Below are 15,215 nucleotides of genomic sequence, written 5' to 3'. Positions count from 1 at the left end.
CCGGTGCTCGCGGCGTTCGCGCCTTTTCCCGCCGCCCACCATGGCGGGCCCCGGTACCGGCGGCCACCCTCGGCCTGTGGCCCCTCGCCCCGCACGGACCGGCCTGTGACCCCTCACGGACCGGCCTGTGACCCCTCACCCGGTACATGATCGGCCTCTGACCCCGTACGTGCCCGGCTGGGGGATGCTGTGGGGTCCCGGGCCTGTCGGGCCTGAGGGGCCTGAGGGTCTGGGGGCGCTGCCGTGCCCTCGGGGGTCCCGGTGCCGCGGGAGGAGGGTGGCACCGGCCCGAGCGTGTGTGCTGGGGGCTGTGCGGGGGCAGAGCGGCCTGCGGGACCCGCGGTGCGCTTTGTGGGTGTCCTGCTCTGGGGGGATCGCGGGAGGGACGCTGCGGTCAGGATGAGCTTGGGATGCCCTGGGCTGGAGGAAGCGGGGCTGAGGGGTGCAGCATGCAGAGGGGGGGTCAGACCCAGCCGTGGTTTGCATTTTGGGGTGGGAATGGCCATTTCCAGGGTCCTCAATTGCCGGTTTGTTTTCCAGACCCCCGAGGATGTTCTCGGAGCAGGCGGCCCCCACGGCGCAGGGGCTGCTGGCCCCCCCCGCGGGCGAGCCCCCCACCTTCCCCCGGGTGGCGGCGGGCGCCTACTCGGACTGCTCGCAGCCCTTCCAGCTGGGCGAGCGCAGCTTCTGCCGGCAGTACGCTCACATCTACGCCGTGCGCCTGGCCGCCATGCGGCCGCGCCTGGAGCAGCGCGCCCGCCGCCGGTGGGGTGAGCGAGCGGGGAGAGAGCGCTGCGGGGGGAACGCTGCCCGGGGAAAGGGAAACAGTGCCGGGGGAAACACTGCCCGGGGAAACACTGCCCCGGGGGAAAGGGAGACACCGCCCGGGGAATGGGAAACACTGCCCGGGGAAAGAGAGCACTGCCAGGGGAAAGGGGAAAGCTGCACTGGGGAAACACTGCCTGGGGAAAGGGAAACTCTGCCAGGGGAGAAAGGCACTGCCCCAGGGGAAACACTGCCCCAAGGGAAAGGGGAACACTGCCAAGGGAAACATTGCAGGGGAAAGGGAAACACTGCCCCAGGGGAAACACTGCCCCAGGGGAAAGGGAGACACTGCCCGGGGAATGGGAAACACTGCCCCAGGGGAAAGGGAAATCCTGCCAGGGGAGAAAGGCACTGCCCCAGGGGAAAGGGAAACACTGCCAAGGGAAACATTGCAGGGGGAAAGGGAAACACTGCCCCAGGGGAAACACTGCTGGGGAAGGGGGAACACTGCCAGGGGAGAAAGGCACTGCCCCAGGGGAAACACTGCCCTGGGAAAACACTGTCAGGGGGAAAGGGAAACACTCCCAGGGGAAAGGGGAAAGCTGCACTGGGGAAACACTGCCTGGGGAAGGGGAGCACTGCCAGGGGAAAGGGAACACTGCCAGGAGAAACACTGCACGGGGAAAGGGAACACTGCTGGGGGAAACACTGCACGGGGAGAGGGAAACACTGCTGGGGGAAAGGCACTGCCCCAGGGGAAACACTGAGAAAAACACTGCTAGGGGGAAGGGGAAACACTGAGAAAAACACTGCTAGGGGAAAAGGGAAACACTCCCAGGGGAAAGGGGAAACCTGCACTGGGGAAGGGCACTGCCCCAGGAAAACACTGCGGGGGGAGAAAGGCATTGCCCCAGGGGAAACACTGCTGGGGGGAAAGGGAAACACTCCCAGGAGAAAAGGGAAACCTGCACTGGGAAAACACTGCCAGGGGAAAGGCACTTCACCAGGGGAAACACTGCCAGGGGAAAAGGGAAACACTGCCCTGGGAAAGGCACTGCCCCAGGGGGAAAAACACTGCCAGGGGAAAAGGGGAAAACACTGCCCAAGAGAAAAGGAGAAAACATTGCCCAGGGGAAAGGCACTGCCCCAGGGAGAGCACTACCCCAGGGAAATACTGCCCCAGGAAAACACTGAGGGGCTGGAGTGTGTCCAGGGGTGGGCACAAAGCTGCAGCAGCAGGAGCGGCTGGGGGAGCTCAGGCTGGAGAAAAGGAGGTTCAGGGGGGAATTTCTGGCTCTCCACAATTTCCTGGCCGAGGGGGTCAGGCTCTGCTCCCAGGGAACAGGGACAGAACAAGAGAACACAAACTGAAATTGCACCGGGAGAGGTTCAGGTTGGATATTGGGAAAATTCCTTCATGGGAAGGTCTGTCCAGCCCTGGCACAGCTGCCCAGGGCAGTGCTGGAGTGCCCATCCCTGTGGGGACATAATGGCTGTGTGGATGTGGCACTTGGAACATGGGTTAGTGGTGGCCTTGGCCACCAACATGTGTGGAGGTGCTTTTGGATTTTATCTCAGATTTGTGTCTGGAGTCCAGAGGTGAGTGTTCCCCAGGCTGGATGTTCCCTGCAGGCATCCCTGGGGACAAAATCCATCCCTGTTGGGGGCTGTGATCCACCCAGAGCCTTCCTGCAACCTGAGCAGCTCCAGTGTACCCAGTTGTGCCAGTCCCCAGCAGCGTTTTACCCTTGACAGGGGCTGTGCAGCACACAAGCAGCTCAGCCCCCCAGGAAGGATGGGATAACCCATTTGGATATGGGGTAATCCTGCTGCAGCTCCCACTGGGGTGCTGCCCTTGGGACAAGCTGCATCCCCATCACTGACAGCAGGGGGGTGTGTGCAGGTTGCCACGTTGCCCCACACGCTTTGGGGAGCAGGAGCTGAGTGTGAGGTTTGTCAGGCTGTGGGGCTGTGGGGCCCAGGCCAGGAAGTGGGGCACAGGGGGGTGAGAGGTTCTGGGGGGGCTGTTTCCTGCCTTGGGGGGCCTGTGGTTCTGCGGGTGGGACCCTCGTGCTCAGAGTTTCCGTCCGCGGGATGAAGCAACGCTGCTGGGGCTGTGCCCCCCTCCCTCCCCAGCCTGGGCACGGCCTGAGATCAAATTTCCTTCAGCTTTGCCCTTCTATGGGCAAAATCCCCTTCAGTGGAAGCTTTTTTTGGGCTGGACGCCCGTGCTTGTGCTCTCCCCAGCCCCCTGGGCTGTGTGGAAGCAAAGCCAGTGCTGGTCCCACTGCGGGTGTCATCCCTTGGTTGGCCACCCTGGGCTTGGCCGAGTGTGACAGGACCCAGTGGTTTGTAAACTCCACCTCCTGGAGCCCTGGGACGGGACCAGATTTTGGGGTTTGTTTCCCAGCAGGAAGCGCCTGCAGGCAAAAATCTGGAGAGCACAGCCCCCTCCCCCCCGAACACACATTTTGGGGAGTTTGAGCCAAAAATAAGAGACTTCGACAGGATTGTTTTTGTTCTGACTCAGAGTGTTTGCATTCCTGGGCTCGGGAATCCACGTTTCCAGTGTGGGGTGCCAGGGATGGCAGCGGGGTGCTCTCCCTGGGACAAGAGTCACGTTCAGCAGCGCGTGATGAGCAGAGTGGGATTTTTGGGAGGAGAAGTGTCACCCAGAAAGGGCGAGGAGCTGGTGCAGGCAGTGTTGTTGTGGGAGAGGAGACCAGGAGCAGGTTCCTCGCTCTTCTCCAGGGCCTCAGGCTCAGGGTGGACTTCACAGGCTGGTTTAAGCAGGGAATGACAGCCCCATACTGGGTGGGAGGACACGCACTGGATGGGGCTGAGCACCTCTGGCTCCCCAGTTTTGGGCTCACCTTGTGGTGAGGGAGATTTTTGCTCCTCAGCCACAAAGTGGATGCAGCTGGGGCTGTGATGCTTGTTGCAGCTCCCGAGGTTCTCCCCGCCTAAAGCCCAGGGACCTGTCAGCATGCCAGGGCCTTCTCTGGAAGTGATGGGGATCCTGAATTCCAGCAGGGATCTGGGGCAGAGGATGTGGCCCTGGCAGAGATCAGGTTTGGGGTGTCAAGTGATCTCCTGCCTGTCAGCTCCCGGTGGGATGTTGGGTCATCCCCTGGGTGGAGAGAAGGAACAACAGCCCCCCAGGCCCAGGAACAGCAGCCCCCCAGGCCCAGGAACAGCAGCTCCACATGTCCAGGGTGCATCCTCAGCCCAGGATCAGCAGCCCCCGTGCCCAGGGTGCATCCTGGGCCCTCCCCGGGCAGAGCTGTTACTGGGAGCTGAACACACCATCGTGACCCAGCTTTCCCCCCAGCACAGAGGAAATGCCTGCAGGCTTGCAGGCTCTGGAATGCTCCTCGGCCCCATCTGGCCCACACATGTCTGCTGGGCGCCGTGCCTCGAGGAGAAGCAGGAGGCTTCCCAACATTCCCCAGCACCTCGGCGCTGGGGCCCTGCCGCTGCTCCTGCGCCGTGCCCGTGTCACCCCAGGGCCACTGAGCCCCGTGTCACCCCAAGGCCACTGACCCCCATGTCACCCCAAGGCCACTGACCCCCATGTCTCCACAGGGGAGGACATTGCACTGCGGAGGCTCTCGGAGCTGCAGGAGGGAGAGAAGTGCTGCGTGGTGGGGACGCTCTTCAAGGTCATGCAGCTGCAGCCCTCCATCCTGCAGGAGATCAGTGAGGAGGTAATGGGCTCGCCCCCTCCTCCTCCACACAGCTCCGGGGGGTTGTGCCAGCACACCTGAGAGCTCACCACGGCTTCCCTGTGCTCCTTGTAGCCAGGGAACTGGCAGAGATTTGAGCAGGATGGCCTGGCCCTGGGTGCCACCTTGGTGCCAGCGTGTGTGGATACCTTCCACTAGCCCAGGTTGCTCCAAACCCCATCCAGCCTGGCCTTGGACACTTCCAGGGATTCAGGGGCAGCTACAGCTGCTCTGGGCAACCTGTGCCAGGGCCTCACTACCCTCACATTCCTTCCCCACCCTTTGTCCATCTGTTCTCCCTGCCCACTTGCCCACTCTTGCTCAGTGAGTGAAACCAGCCCACCCGGGGGGTTCCAGCTGCTGGGACCCCAGCTGGGGTGTTGGCTGTGCTGGTGGTGGGGGGCTGGGGTTGGGAAGGGTCCCTGGGGCTGCTGGTCCTTGCTGAGGCCATCAGAGCTGTCCCTGTGCCCTCGCAGCACAACCTGGTGCCTCAGCCCCCCCTGCCCAAGTACATCCAGCCCTGTGACGAGCTGATGCTGGAGGACGAGCTGCAGCGGATCAAGCTGGACGGAGCCATCGACGTGCAGAGGCTGGTGACAGGTAAGGGACAGCTCTGGTGGCAGCCGGCCTGCAGGGCTGCCTGGGGCTGAGTGCCTGCTGTGCTGCAGGGACCATCGTGGCCGTGTGTGGCTGTGAGCAGGACGATGGCAGGTTCGTGGTGGAGGATCACTGCTTCGCTGACATGCCGCCCGCGCTGCCCTGGAGCGGGCCCAGCTCCGACCGGTGAGGCAGCAGCAGCAGCACAGCTGGGGCTGGCACTGTGTCCCTGCTGTGTCCCTGAGCCCCTGATGCCCAGGGGGCTGCCAGGGGGTCTGGGTCCCCTGCCCTGGCTCTCTGAAGCCCCCCTCAGTTTGGGAGTGTGGCACACTGCCTGAGCCTCTCCATCCGTGCAGGTTCGTGCTGCTGGCCTCGGGGCTGGGGCTGGGCAGCGTCAGTGGGGAGGCCCTGCTGAGCACTCAGCTGCTGGTGGATGTGGTGACAGGGCAGCTGGGGGCAGAGGGCGAGCAGAGCTGTGCTGCCCACATCACCCGTGTCATTCTGGCTGGGAATCTGCTGAGCCAGAACACGCAGAGCCGAGACACCATCAACAAGGTAAGGCAAGGAGGGGGCTGCGGCCTGCCTTGGGCCGTGGGGAGGGGGCAGAGAGGGTGCAGGGCTGTCCCTCACTGTCCTCCTGCTTACCCAGGCCAAGTACTTGACCAAAAAGACGCAGGCTGCAAGTGTGGAGGCTGTGAAGATGCTGGATGAGATCCTGCTGCAGCTCTGTGTGAGTGCTCGGGGTTGGCCAGGGAATCGGGTTCCTCTGGGGGAGGGAGCCTTGTTCCTGAGGCAGGGTAGCAGTCTGGGGTGCAGGGTGGCAAAACCCCCGCACCCAGCTTCCCTTTGAGCACCCCATATGGAGCAGCAGCTCCAAATCCTCCTGGGATCCTCAGTGAAGCCAAGCAGGGTGTCCTGGGGAAAAGGAGCAGCAGTGACACCAGGGCTTTGCTCTGAGCCCTCTTGGAGGGCACTTTGGCCACACGGTTGATCCCACTGTACCCACAGACCTCGGTGCCCGTGGATGTGATGCCTGGTGAGTTTGACCCCACCAACTACACGCTGCCGCAGCAGCCGCTGCACCGCTGCATGCTGCCCCTGGCCAGCGCCTACGCCACCCTGCGCCTCGTCACCAACCCCTACCAGGCCAGCCTGGACGGGGTCAGGTAAACAAACCCACCAGCTCTGCTGCCTGTCAGCGCCGTGGGACCAAGGGACACGTCCCGGGGCGTCCACCATCTGAGGCTCCCCTTCTCTCCTCCATAATTCAGGTTTTTAGGGACATCGGGACAAAACATCAGTGATATCTTCAAGTACAGCAGCATGGATGACTACCTGGAGATCCTGGAGTGGACACTGCTGGCAGGACACATCAGCCCCACGGCCCCAGACACCCTGGGTATGGTGAGGGCTGGGGGGTTGTTGAGTGGGGGGTCTTTACCAGGGCCTTCCCCTCTAATTCCCATCTTCCCCAGGCTGTTACCCGTTCTACAAATCCGACCCGTTTATCCTCACCGAGTGCCCTCACGTCTACTTCTGCGGCAACGCGCCCCGCTTCCAGTCCAAGCTGCTCCAAGGTGGGTCTGCAGCACCCCCAGATCCTCCTGGGGCTGCCGGGGGGCTCCTGTGCCTGACACCCAGCTGTGTTTGCAGGGAAGGAGGGGCAGCGGGTGCTGCTGGTGGCGGTGCCGGATTTCAGCGCCACGCAGACCGCCTGCCTCGTCAACCTGCGCGACCTCAGCTGCCAGCCCATCGCCTTCTCCAGCTTCGGGGCTGACAGCGAGGATGGGGACATGGAAGTTGGACACTGACCACAGACTCCACAAGCCCCCAGCCCTCAAGGGGTCCTGGCACCACCTGCGTTTGTCTGTCCTCTGGGAGGTGACAGAGCTGGGGAAGCACTGGAGGGACAAGATGTTCGTACCAATATAACTCGATTTATTTGTGTAACAAAAACTGTATGGAGGGGAGAAAGGCTGTGCCCGCCTCCATGGGCCCTGCCCAGGAGAGCAGTACCACCCCTGCCACCCCACTCGGACACGGACAGTGGGCTGGCACTGCCCGGCTCCGAGGGATGGGGTAGCATGTCCCTGACAGCACCCAGCTGTTGGCGACAATGCCTGCAGTCCTTGGAAGCAGCAAGGTGAGGGGCTGGAGCCCACCTGGAACAGCTGCCTGGGCTCAGGGAGGGTGTTGGAAGCGGATGCCAAAGCGTCCGACCACAGCTTGAAGCAGAGTGAGGGGTCACTCTAGTGTCCCTAGTCCCCAAAGTTCACGGTGTAGGTTTCGGCCGTGGTGAGCGGCCGCGCTGTGCCCGTGTGCAACTCCCAGCCCTCCGTCTCTGTCACCAGCTCGGTGACCACCTCTGTCTCGGTGTCCATCTCCCAGGTGCCAGCAGTGGGTGGCTCCTGGCTCCAGGGCGTGTAGGCCGTGCTGCTGAAGGGGAAGGGCAGGGCCGTGGTGGGCGGCGGGGCCGTGGGGCCGGCGGCGGCCGTGGTGGCGTTGAGGCGCCGCAGCCGCATCTGCTCCCGCAGGCGCATGCGGTGGCGCAGGCGCTGCCGCAGCCGCAGGCGCTCGCGGGGCGTCATGGGCCGGCCGGGCACCACGCGGCGGATGGGCCGGTTCCCGTTCATGGCCATGATCTCCCGGATGCGCTTCCAGTTGGAGCGGGACAGCACGAAGTTGCACTGGGTGGCCCCGATGTCGTAGAGCACGTGGCAAGTCTTGACGCTGGGGTTGTAGCCCTCGGCCCGCGCCGACACGCGGTACTCGCCCGGGTTCAGGATGCGCCAGTAGTCCCCGCCGCTGGCTGCGGGCACGGGGGCAGCAGGGTGGGTGGGTGGGGTGGGCACGGTGCTGCCAGCGCCCTGCCAGCACCCCACAGTACCTACCTGTCCTGACGTTGTGGTTGATGCCCCCCACCACAATGGTGGCGTTGGCAATGGGCTCTCCCTGCTGGTCTGTCACCGTGCCCTTGATTCCCCGGTGGGTCTGGGTGGGGAAGAGGGATGAGTGGAACGGTGTGGGGCGGCTGGGGCAGCTGTGGTCGTGTCCCACCACGCACCTGCTCCATGAAGGTGAGCAGAGACTCCTTGTTGTTCTCCCACTCCTGCTGCAGCTCGCTCTCGTGGGGGAACTTGTCACAGCCCAGGTAAATGGAGAGCTCCAGGCAGTTGGTGTGCAGGTAGCTGAAGTCATTCATACCTGCAAGAGCACATACACGCCCACCCAGCCCCTTGCTCACCTTCCAGCGGCCGGGTTATGCGGCAGCCAGGCCCCTGGCCCCATCTTACTGCCAGCCCGGGGCCGCCACTTGGCGCCCTGCACGATGCCCATGGCGTCGGTGACGTCCTGCGTGTGGCAGCCCCCGCGGAAGGTCTCGGCCATGGTCAGGTGTGCCGAGGCGTAGGAGATGGCGAGCCAGCGGAACACGGCGTGGTCGGGCGTCTCCTGCAGCTCGGGGTGCTCGTCCTCGTAGTCCAGCGGGCGAGGGGCGGCTGCCGGCGTCGGCGGGCTGGGCCGGGCCGTGTCGAAGGGGAAGGACACCAGCTTCTCCCCACCCTGCAGGTTGGCTCCCAGCACGAAGGGGTTCTTGTCCATCCACGCCATGACAGCCCGTGTCTCCACTGCCACCTGTGAGGCAGGCACAGGGCGTGAGGTGTCACCCGCTGGCACCCTCTCCCCGGCCCCTGTGCCACACTCACCGCCGCGTCCTCGGACAGGTAGTGCTCCGGGATGGGGATGTGGTGGTTGGGGAACTGGTGGGGCACCAGCCGCCTCTCCTCGGCTGCCCACAGCGCTGAGGCCAGGTCGGGGAAGTTCTCAAAGAGGTCAAAGCCTTCCTCTGTCCAATGGCCCAGCGCCCAGTTGCCCAGTTCGGAGCCCTGCGGGCAGCCCAGGGCACTGGTGAGTTCAGGGGGGCTGCGTCCCACCACCCACGTCCCATCCCACTGCTCCTGGTGCCATCCCCTTCTCTGACACAAGGTGCCCAGCTTGGAGCCCTCAGCCAGCCCAGGGCATTGGTGAGCTGTGAGTGGGGGGCTTTGCCACCCCACCCCACTGCCCCACGGCTCCATTCTCCCACCCCACTGCCCCACGGCCCCCTCACCGCCTCGTGGGCCAGCTCGTAGCCGTCGGGGTTGAGGGATGGCACGAGGTGGATGCGGGTGTCGGTGACCAGGCCCCGCACGCGGGGATTCCCGTCCTGGTACTCCTTGCACAGGAACTGCATCAGCAGCAGCAGCAGCTCCCGGCCCAGCGCCTCGTTGCCGTGCAGCCCCGCCGTGTACCGGAACTCGGGCTCACCTGGGGGGTCCGGGAGGGTCAGCAAACACCCAGCACCACGGCTGGGGGTCCCTGTCCCTCACACCTCCCTCACCCGTCTCGTGCTCGCCCGGGTTGTCGGAGATCTCCATGGCGTAGATCTTCAGCCCCCGCGAGCTCTTGCCGATGTTGTAGATGCGGGTGATGGTGGGACACTCCTCATTCACCACCTTCATCAGCTGCAGGGCGGGGAGACACGGGGGCAGTGCTAGGGGGGACGAGCCCAGAGCTGCAGAGAATCCCATGCCCATGGAGGGTCCCACAACCACAGAGAATTCCATGCCCCGAAGATGTGCCCGCCACCACAGAGGTGTTCACTCCTCACAGAAGATCCCACCACCGTGAAGGATCTCACAACCACGGGTGTCCCATCCCCTACAGAGGATCCCACCCCCCGCTGGATCTGCCCCCCAGCAGTGCCCACCTGCCTCATGTCCTTGTAGGAGTGGTGTCGGAAGTCCAGGTTGTCCGTGGAGGTCACCTCGTTCTGCTGGGTGTAGTAGCTGCTGACAGCTGTGGAGGGGACAGGGACACAGCAGCGGGGGATGGCTGCAGAGGTCCCACCCCCCTGGCCCCCAGGCTGCTTTGGGGTGTCTGTTACCAGAGAGGGGGCACCCCAGGACCTCCAGGCGCAGGCAGAGGCTCCCGTTCCAGCGCTGGGGGTAGATGCGGATGTATCGAGCCACCACCGGCTCGGGAAACTCGCTCAGCACCGGCGTGTCCTTGTCCACGTTGCCATAAAACATCTGCCCAGGAGGGAGAGATGTACCCCAGAGGCTCCCTCCCCGTGGCTGCCACGTCACCCCCCAGAACGGTCCCCACCATCTCCTCGTAGCCATTGCTGTACATCACCCAGTGCTGGCTGTCGTTGCTGAAGCCCACGTAGAAGCTGGTGACAAAGTCATCGCTGTGGGAGCACAGGGACAGGTTGGGACAGGGGTCCCCACGCTGCTCCCCCTGCCCCACGTCCCCAGAAGCAGCCCCAGGTGCCCGTACTGGATCTGGGAGTCACGGCCCTGGGTGATGACCCCGGTGAACATGGTGACGCGGCGCGTGTCCACCTCGAGCCAGTGCGCGCGGCTGTCGTCCTCGGCACACCACGCCCCGTCGAAGAAATCGTCCTCGTTGGTGCCCGCCTGGGGAGCGGGGCGTGGGCAGGGGTGTCACCATCACCCAGAGGGCAGGGGGTGTCACCGTCACCCGGAGGGCAGGGGGTGTCACCGTGACCCATGGGTGGGCGCTGGGGGTGTCACCATGACCCATGTGCTAGGGGTGTCACTGTGACCCTTGGGGCAGGGGCTGGGGGTGTCACTGTGACCTGTGTGCTGGGGGTGTCACCATGACCCATGTGTGGGTGCTGGGGGTGTCACTGTGGGGCAGGGGGTGCCACCATGGCCGGGGGGCAGGAGCTGGGGGTGTCGTCGTGGCCGTGGGACAGGAGCTGGGGTTGTCACTGTGGCCATGGGGCAGGGGCTGGGGGTGTCATTGTGGCCCCTGTGCTGGGGATGTCACCGTGACCCTTAGGTGGGCACTGGGGGTGTCACCACAGCCCGTGGGACAGGAGCTGGGGGTGTCACCATGGGACAGGGGTGTCACCACGGCCATGGGACAGGGGCTGGGGTGTCACCGTGGCACGTGACCCTCACCTGCATGTTGAGGCGGCCGCGCTGGGCGCCCAGCCCGTGGCGCAGCATGGAGGAGGCCAGGATCTGGTCATCCTCGATGCGGTGGGACTCCAGCCCGATTGGGGGACACCCTGGGGACAGCGGGGGCTGATGGGCTTCAGCCCCCCCAGCAGGGTGTCCCTGTCACCCCAGGAATGGGGACACTCACTTTTCTTCTCTGCTGGAGGGGCCCATTCCTCCTCATCCGGGTCCCACTTCTTTCCTCCTGGTTTTTTGGGTTTTCCTGGCAAAGGAAAAGGCACAGTGAGGGGGGCAGGGACAGGGACAGGTGTGAGGGGACAGGAACCGGGGCTGGCACCCACCTTTGCGGTCCTGGCCCTTCTCCTCTGCCCAGCGCTCCTCTTCCTCCTCCTCCTCTTTCTTGGGCTTCGCTGTTGGTGAGGTGACACCCACCCCAGGGACGTGACACCGGTCCCAGGAGCGTGCCACCACCCCAAGAAGATGCCACTGGTGCTAGGGGTGTGACACCCACCCCGGGAACACGCCACCTCCCTCGCCATGCAGACATGTCACTCACCCCGGGGACATGCCACCCACTCCAGGGATGTGCCACCATCCCTGAGGACATGATGGTGACATCCACTGCGGGGGGGGTGACACTCACCACGCAGACGTGTCACCTGTCTCAGGGACATGCCACTGACCATGGGACACGTGATGTGATGTGTGGTATGTGCCACCCACCGTGGGGATTTGACACCCATGGAACCCATCGCAGGGACATGCCACCCTCCCTGTGGCTCTGCCCTGACCCTGGCGCACACTGCCCACCATGGGCACACCCCCCCGCACCCTGCCCACGCCCCCAGCCCCTCCACCCCTCTCACAGGCTCCGATTTTCTCCTCCTCCGTCTCCTTCCCGTCCTCCTTGTCCGGGTGCTCGTGGGGTTTGCTCGGGGGGGGCAGCCCGTAGGACCCTGGGGGGCACAGGGTGGGGGGCTGGGGCAGCTTTTGGGAAGGGGGGGGGCAGGGGTGGGGATGTTTGGGGGGTGCCCCGTCCCTCCCGGAACATCACTCACAGTCGTCGTAGTCCGGCGGCTCGAAGCCCTCGCCGTAGTCGCCCTCGGTCACCGGGCCGGGCACGGGGGGCGGCGGGAGGGGCTGCGGGGGCGGCCGCGGGGGGGGCTCCTCGGGCTCTGCTTGGGGACGGGGAAGGGGCTGAGCTGGAGCTGGGGAGGCAGCGGGGGTCCCCATGGCCCTGCGGGGTCCCCTCTGGGGTCAGCATGCCCCATTTCCCTTTTGGTACCGTGGGGTCCCCATGTCCCCACTGGGATGCCCGTGCCCCCCAGGGACCCCCACAAGTGTCCCCCCAAGAGCTCCCCATGCTCCAATGGGAACTCCATGTCCTTATGGGGTTCTTTGTGTCCCTACAGGGTCCCCATGTCCCTGCAGGGTCCCCATGTCCCTACAGGGTTCTCTGTGTCCCTACAGGACCCCTCTACATCCCCACAGGACCCCCGTGCCACCACGAGATCCCCACACCCCTACAGGGTCCCTAACGCTGTCCCCATGTCCACCCCACCACAGGCTGCCCCAAAATGCTCTGGGTTCCCGAGGCTGGGGACTGTCCCCCGGTGTCCCCTGGGTGGTGCCAGCCCCCTGTCCCCATGCACGTACTCGTCTCCTCGGGCTGGGGCCACACCCGCTCCGGTCTCCTCCTGCCCGGGGGCTTCGGGGGCTTCTGCTGCCGCCGGATGAACTCGACTGGGGACACAGAGGGTGGCTGTGTGACATGTCCCCGTGCCCCCCGCGCCCCCCGCACTGCCCAGCTCCGTACAGTCCTCGTAGTCCTCCCGCTCCAGCTGCTCGTTGTAGTCCAGGGTGGGGGGCTCCGGCTCCTCGGGGACCTCTGCGGACAAGGGACACAGGGCTGCAGCCAGGGGACAGCGGGGAGCAGGGGGGTGGCGCTTGGGGACAGGAAGGAGGCCCCGAGGTGAGGGTGGTGGCCCTGGGGCACGCAGGAGGTGACACTGGGGGGCAGGGAAGGGACACCAGGGAGGAGGGAGGTGGCCCTGGAGTGCGAGGGTGGCAGTGGGATGCAGGGAGGTGGTGCTGGGACAGAGGAAGGTGACATTGGGGCGCAGCAAGGTGGCATTTGGGGACAGGGAGGTGGCCCGTGTTGCAGGAGCATGGCCCTGGGGAGCTGGGATGTGACACTGGGGTGCAGGAAGGTGGCATTTGGGGACAGGGAGGTAGTCCCAGGACGCTGGGAGGTAGCCCCAGGGTGCAGAGTAGTGTCCCCAGGACACGGCATGGTGGCCCTGGGCACTCACCTGGCTGGGGCTCAGGGCTCCAGTCCTCCCAGCGCTCATTTGGTGGCTCCTCCAGCTCTCCTGGGGACAGAGACAGAGCGAGGGGCTGGCACGGCCCCCCCCGGCCCTGTCCTGACCCCCCCAGCCCCACAAGTGGGGGGACAGAGGGGACAAAGCCCCCTCTGCTGCTGCCAGGGCAGCTGGCAGGATTTGGGGTGAAGCTCTGCTGGGCTGGCACCTCCCACCCCAACCCCAAGATGGGTGTCCCCAAAACTGACCTCGGACCCCTCCATCCTCCTCCTCCTCCTTGTGAGAAGGCTCCAGGAACTCGGGTATCTCTTCATCCTCCTTGCCCCGGGAGGGCTGTTGGACAGTGGGGGGGCTCGGTGGCACTGGTGGCTTCTTGCCAGAGGGTTTGGTGGCCTTGGGGGGCTTCTCCTTGGGCTTTTTGGAGCCTTTTGGGGGTTTTTCAGAGCCTTTTGGGTTTTTTTCAGAGCCCTTTGGGGGTTTTTCAGAGCCTTTCGGTGGCTTCTCCTTGGATTTCTTGGGGGGTTTGTTCTTGCCCCGCTCCTTGTCCTTGTCCTTCTTGGGGCCCCGGGGTCTCTCCTTGGGCTTCTTGGGGGGCTTTTCCTTCTTCCCCTTCCTGGGTTTCTCAGGCTCGGGCAGCGGCTCCGGAGCTCCTGCGGGGGCAGGGGGGGAGCAGCCCCGGGGCGGGCTGAGCGGGGGCCGGCCCGGGGGAGCCCCGTCCCGCACCCCGCTCCCGGGGACCCCGGGCCCATCGCTCACCGGTGCCGGTGCCGGTGCTGAGCTCGGTGCCGAAGCCCAGCTCCGTCCCGTCCCCGTCGCGGTCCCCGGGTGCGAGGAAGCCGCGCAGAAACTCCTCGATCTCGGCGTCGGTGAGCGCGGGGGGGCCCGGGGCTGCTCCCGGTGCCGGTACCGGCAGCAGCGGCAGCAGCGCGGCCGCCAGCAGGAGGCAGGAGCGGGGCGGCCCCGGCGGGACCATCGCGCTCCGCAGCGGCGCCGCCGCTCCCGAGAGCCCCGGAGCCCCGCGCGGGCGGGCGGGGGCGGCGCTGGCCCGGGGGCGGGATCCGCGCGCACCGGGGCGGCACCGCCGCGCACCGGCACCGGCGCGGCTCCGGGCGGGGCGGGCGGCGACGCTGGCACGGCACCGGGACTGCTGAACCCGCACCGGCACCGCGCGGGACCGGCGCTGCCTGGCACGGGCACCGGGACTGGCACCGGGACTGCCTGGGATCCGCACCGGGACCGAGACTGGCACCGGGACTGCCTGGGATCCGCGCTGCCTGGCACCGGGACCGAGACCGGCACCGGGACTGGCACCGGGGCTGGCTCTGCCTGGCACCGACACCAGGGCTGGCACCGGGACTGGCACCGGGACTGCCTGGGACCCACACCGGGACCGAGACCGGCACCGGGACTGCCTGGGGCTGGCGCTGCCTGGCACCGGGACCGGGACTGGCGCTGCAGCAGCGCTCGCACGGCCCGGGGACCAGCAGGACACCGGTGCCACCAGCCCTGTGCCACCCCGTGCCGTGAAAGGGCCCGGCCCCGGGGCTGGCACCGGCAGCGGGCTCGCAGCACGGGCGGGCACACGGCAGCGCCTGTTCGTCTGTGCCCCCAAACCCCTGTGCCCCCAAACCCGGCACCCCCTGTGCCCCCAAACCTGGCACTCCCTGTGCTCCCTGTACACACTCTGCAGGTGAGACCCCACACACGGAACACGCACCCTGCACACGAGATTGCACACATGGAACACAGAACACGGGATCCCACACATGGAACACGCACAGGACACACACCCTGCACATGGGATCCCACACACGGGTCACACTTTGCCCATGGCGGGG

General features: G+C 65.7%; 2 protein-coding genes across 3 annotated transcripts; one reads left to right on the top strand and one right to left on the bottom strand.

The window, feature by feature from the left end:
* The first annotated feature begins 1 nt into the window (after window position 1).
* Window positions 2-7,061, top strand: POLD2 (DNA polymerase delta 2, accessory subunit). Of its 2 annotated transcripts, none has more exons than XM_064400272.1 (11): window positions 2-142; window positions 541-770; window positions 4,351-4,472; window positions 4,967-5,090; window positions 5,159-5,273; window positions 5,444-5,642; window positions 5,737-5,817; window positions 6,096-6,253; window positions 6,359-6,486; window positions 6,563-6,664; window positions 6,741-7,061. In XM_064400272.1, the coding sequence occupies exons 2-11, from the start codon at window positions 551-553 to the stop codon at window positions 6,896-6,898; spliced, it is 1,407 nt and encodes a 468-aa protein (XP_064256342.1). In that variant the 5' UTR covers window positions 2-142; window positions 541-550; the 3' UTR covers window positions 6,899-7,061. The 2 variants fall into 2 exon arrangements, with proteins under 2 accessions (XP_064256342.1, XP_064256341.1); XM_064400271.1 differs by having other exon boundaries at window positions 9-165.
* AEBP1 (AE binding protein 1) lies at window positions 7,009-14,394 on the bottom strand. The gene is made up of 21 exons (XM_064400256.1): window positions 14,134-14,394; window positions 13,626-14,027; window positions 13,369-13,428; window positions 12,873-12,944; window positions 12,713-12,799; window positions 12,115-12,231; window positions 11,923-12,012; window positions 11,398-11,466; window positions 11,244-11,318; window positions 11,057-11,166; window positions 10,407-10,546; window positions 10,233-10,317; window positions 10,012-10,156; window positions 9,835-9,923; window positions 9,466-9,589; window positions 9,196-9,392; window positions 8,792-8,971; window positions 8,381-8,720; window positions 8,152-8,291; window positions 7,979-8,078; window positions 7,009-7,896 (listed from the first exon to the last, which is right to left on the bottom strand). The coding sequence occupies exons 1-21, from the start codon at window positions 14,348-14,350 to the stop codon at window positions 7,346-7,348; spliced, it is 3,390 nt and encodes a 1,129-aa protein (XP_064256326.1). The 5' UTR covers window positions 14,351-14,394; the 3' UTR covers window positions 7,009-7,345.
* Window positions 14,395-15,215: the final 821 nt, after the last annotated feature.

This window comes from Passer domesticus, chromosome 28 (genome assembly GCF_036417665.1).
Source record: "Passer domesticus isolate bPasDom1 chromosome 28, bPasDom1.hap1, whole genome shotgun sequence".
NCBI lineage: Eukaryota > Metazoa > Chordata > Aves > Passeriformes > Passeridae > Passer > Passer domesticus.
The sequence above is the reverse complement of the archived record's forward strand: the minus strand, read 5'-3'. Positions and strand labels throughout refer to the sequence as shown.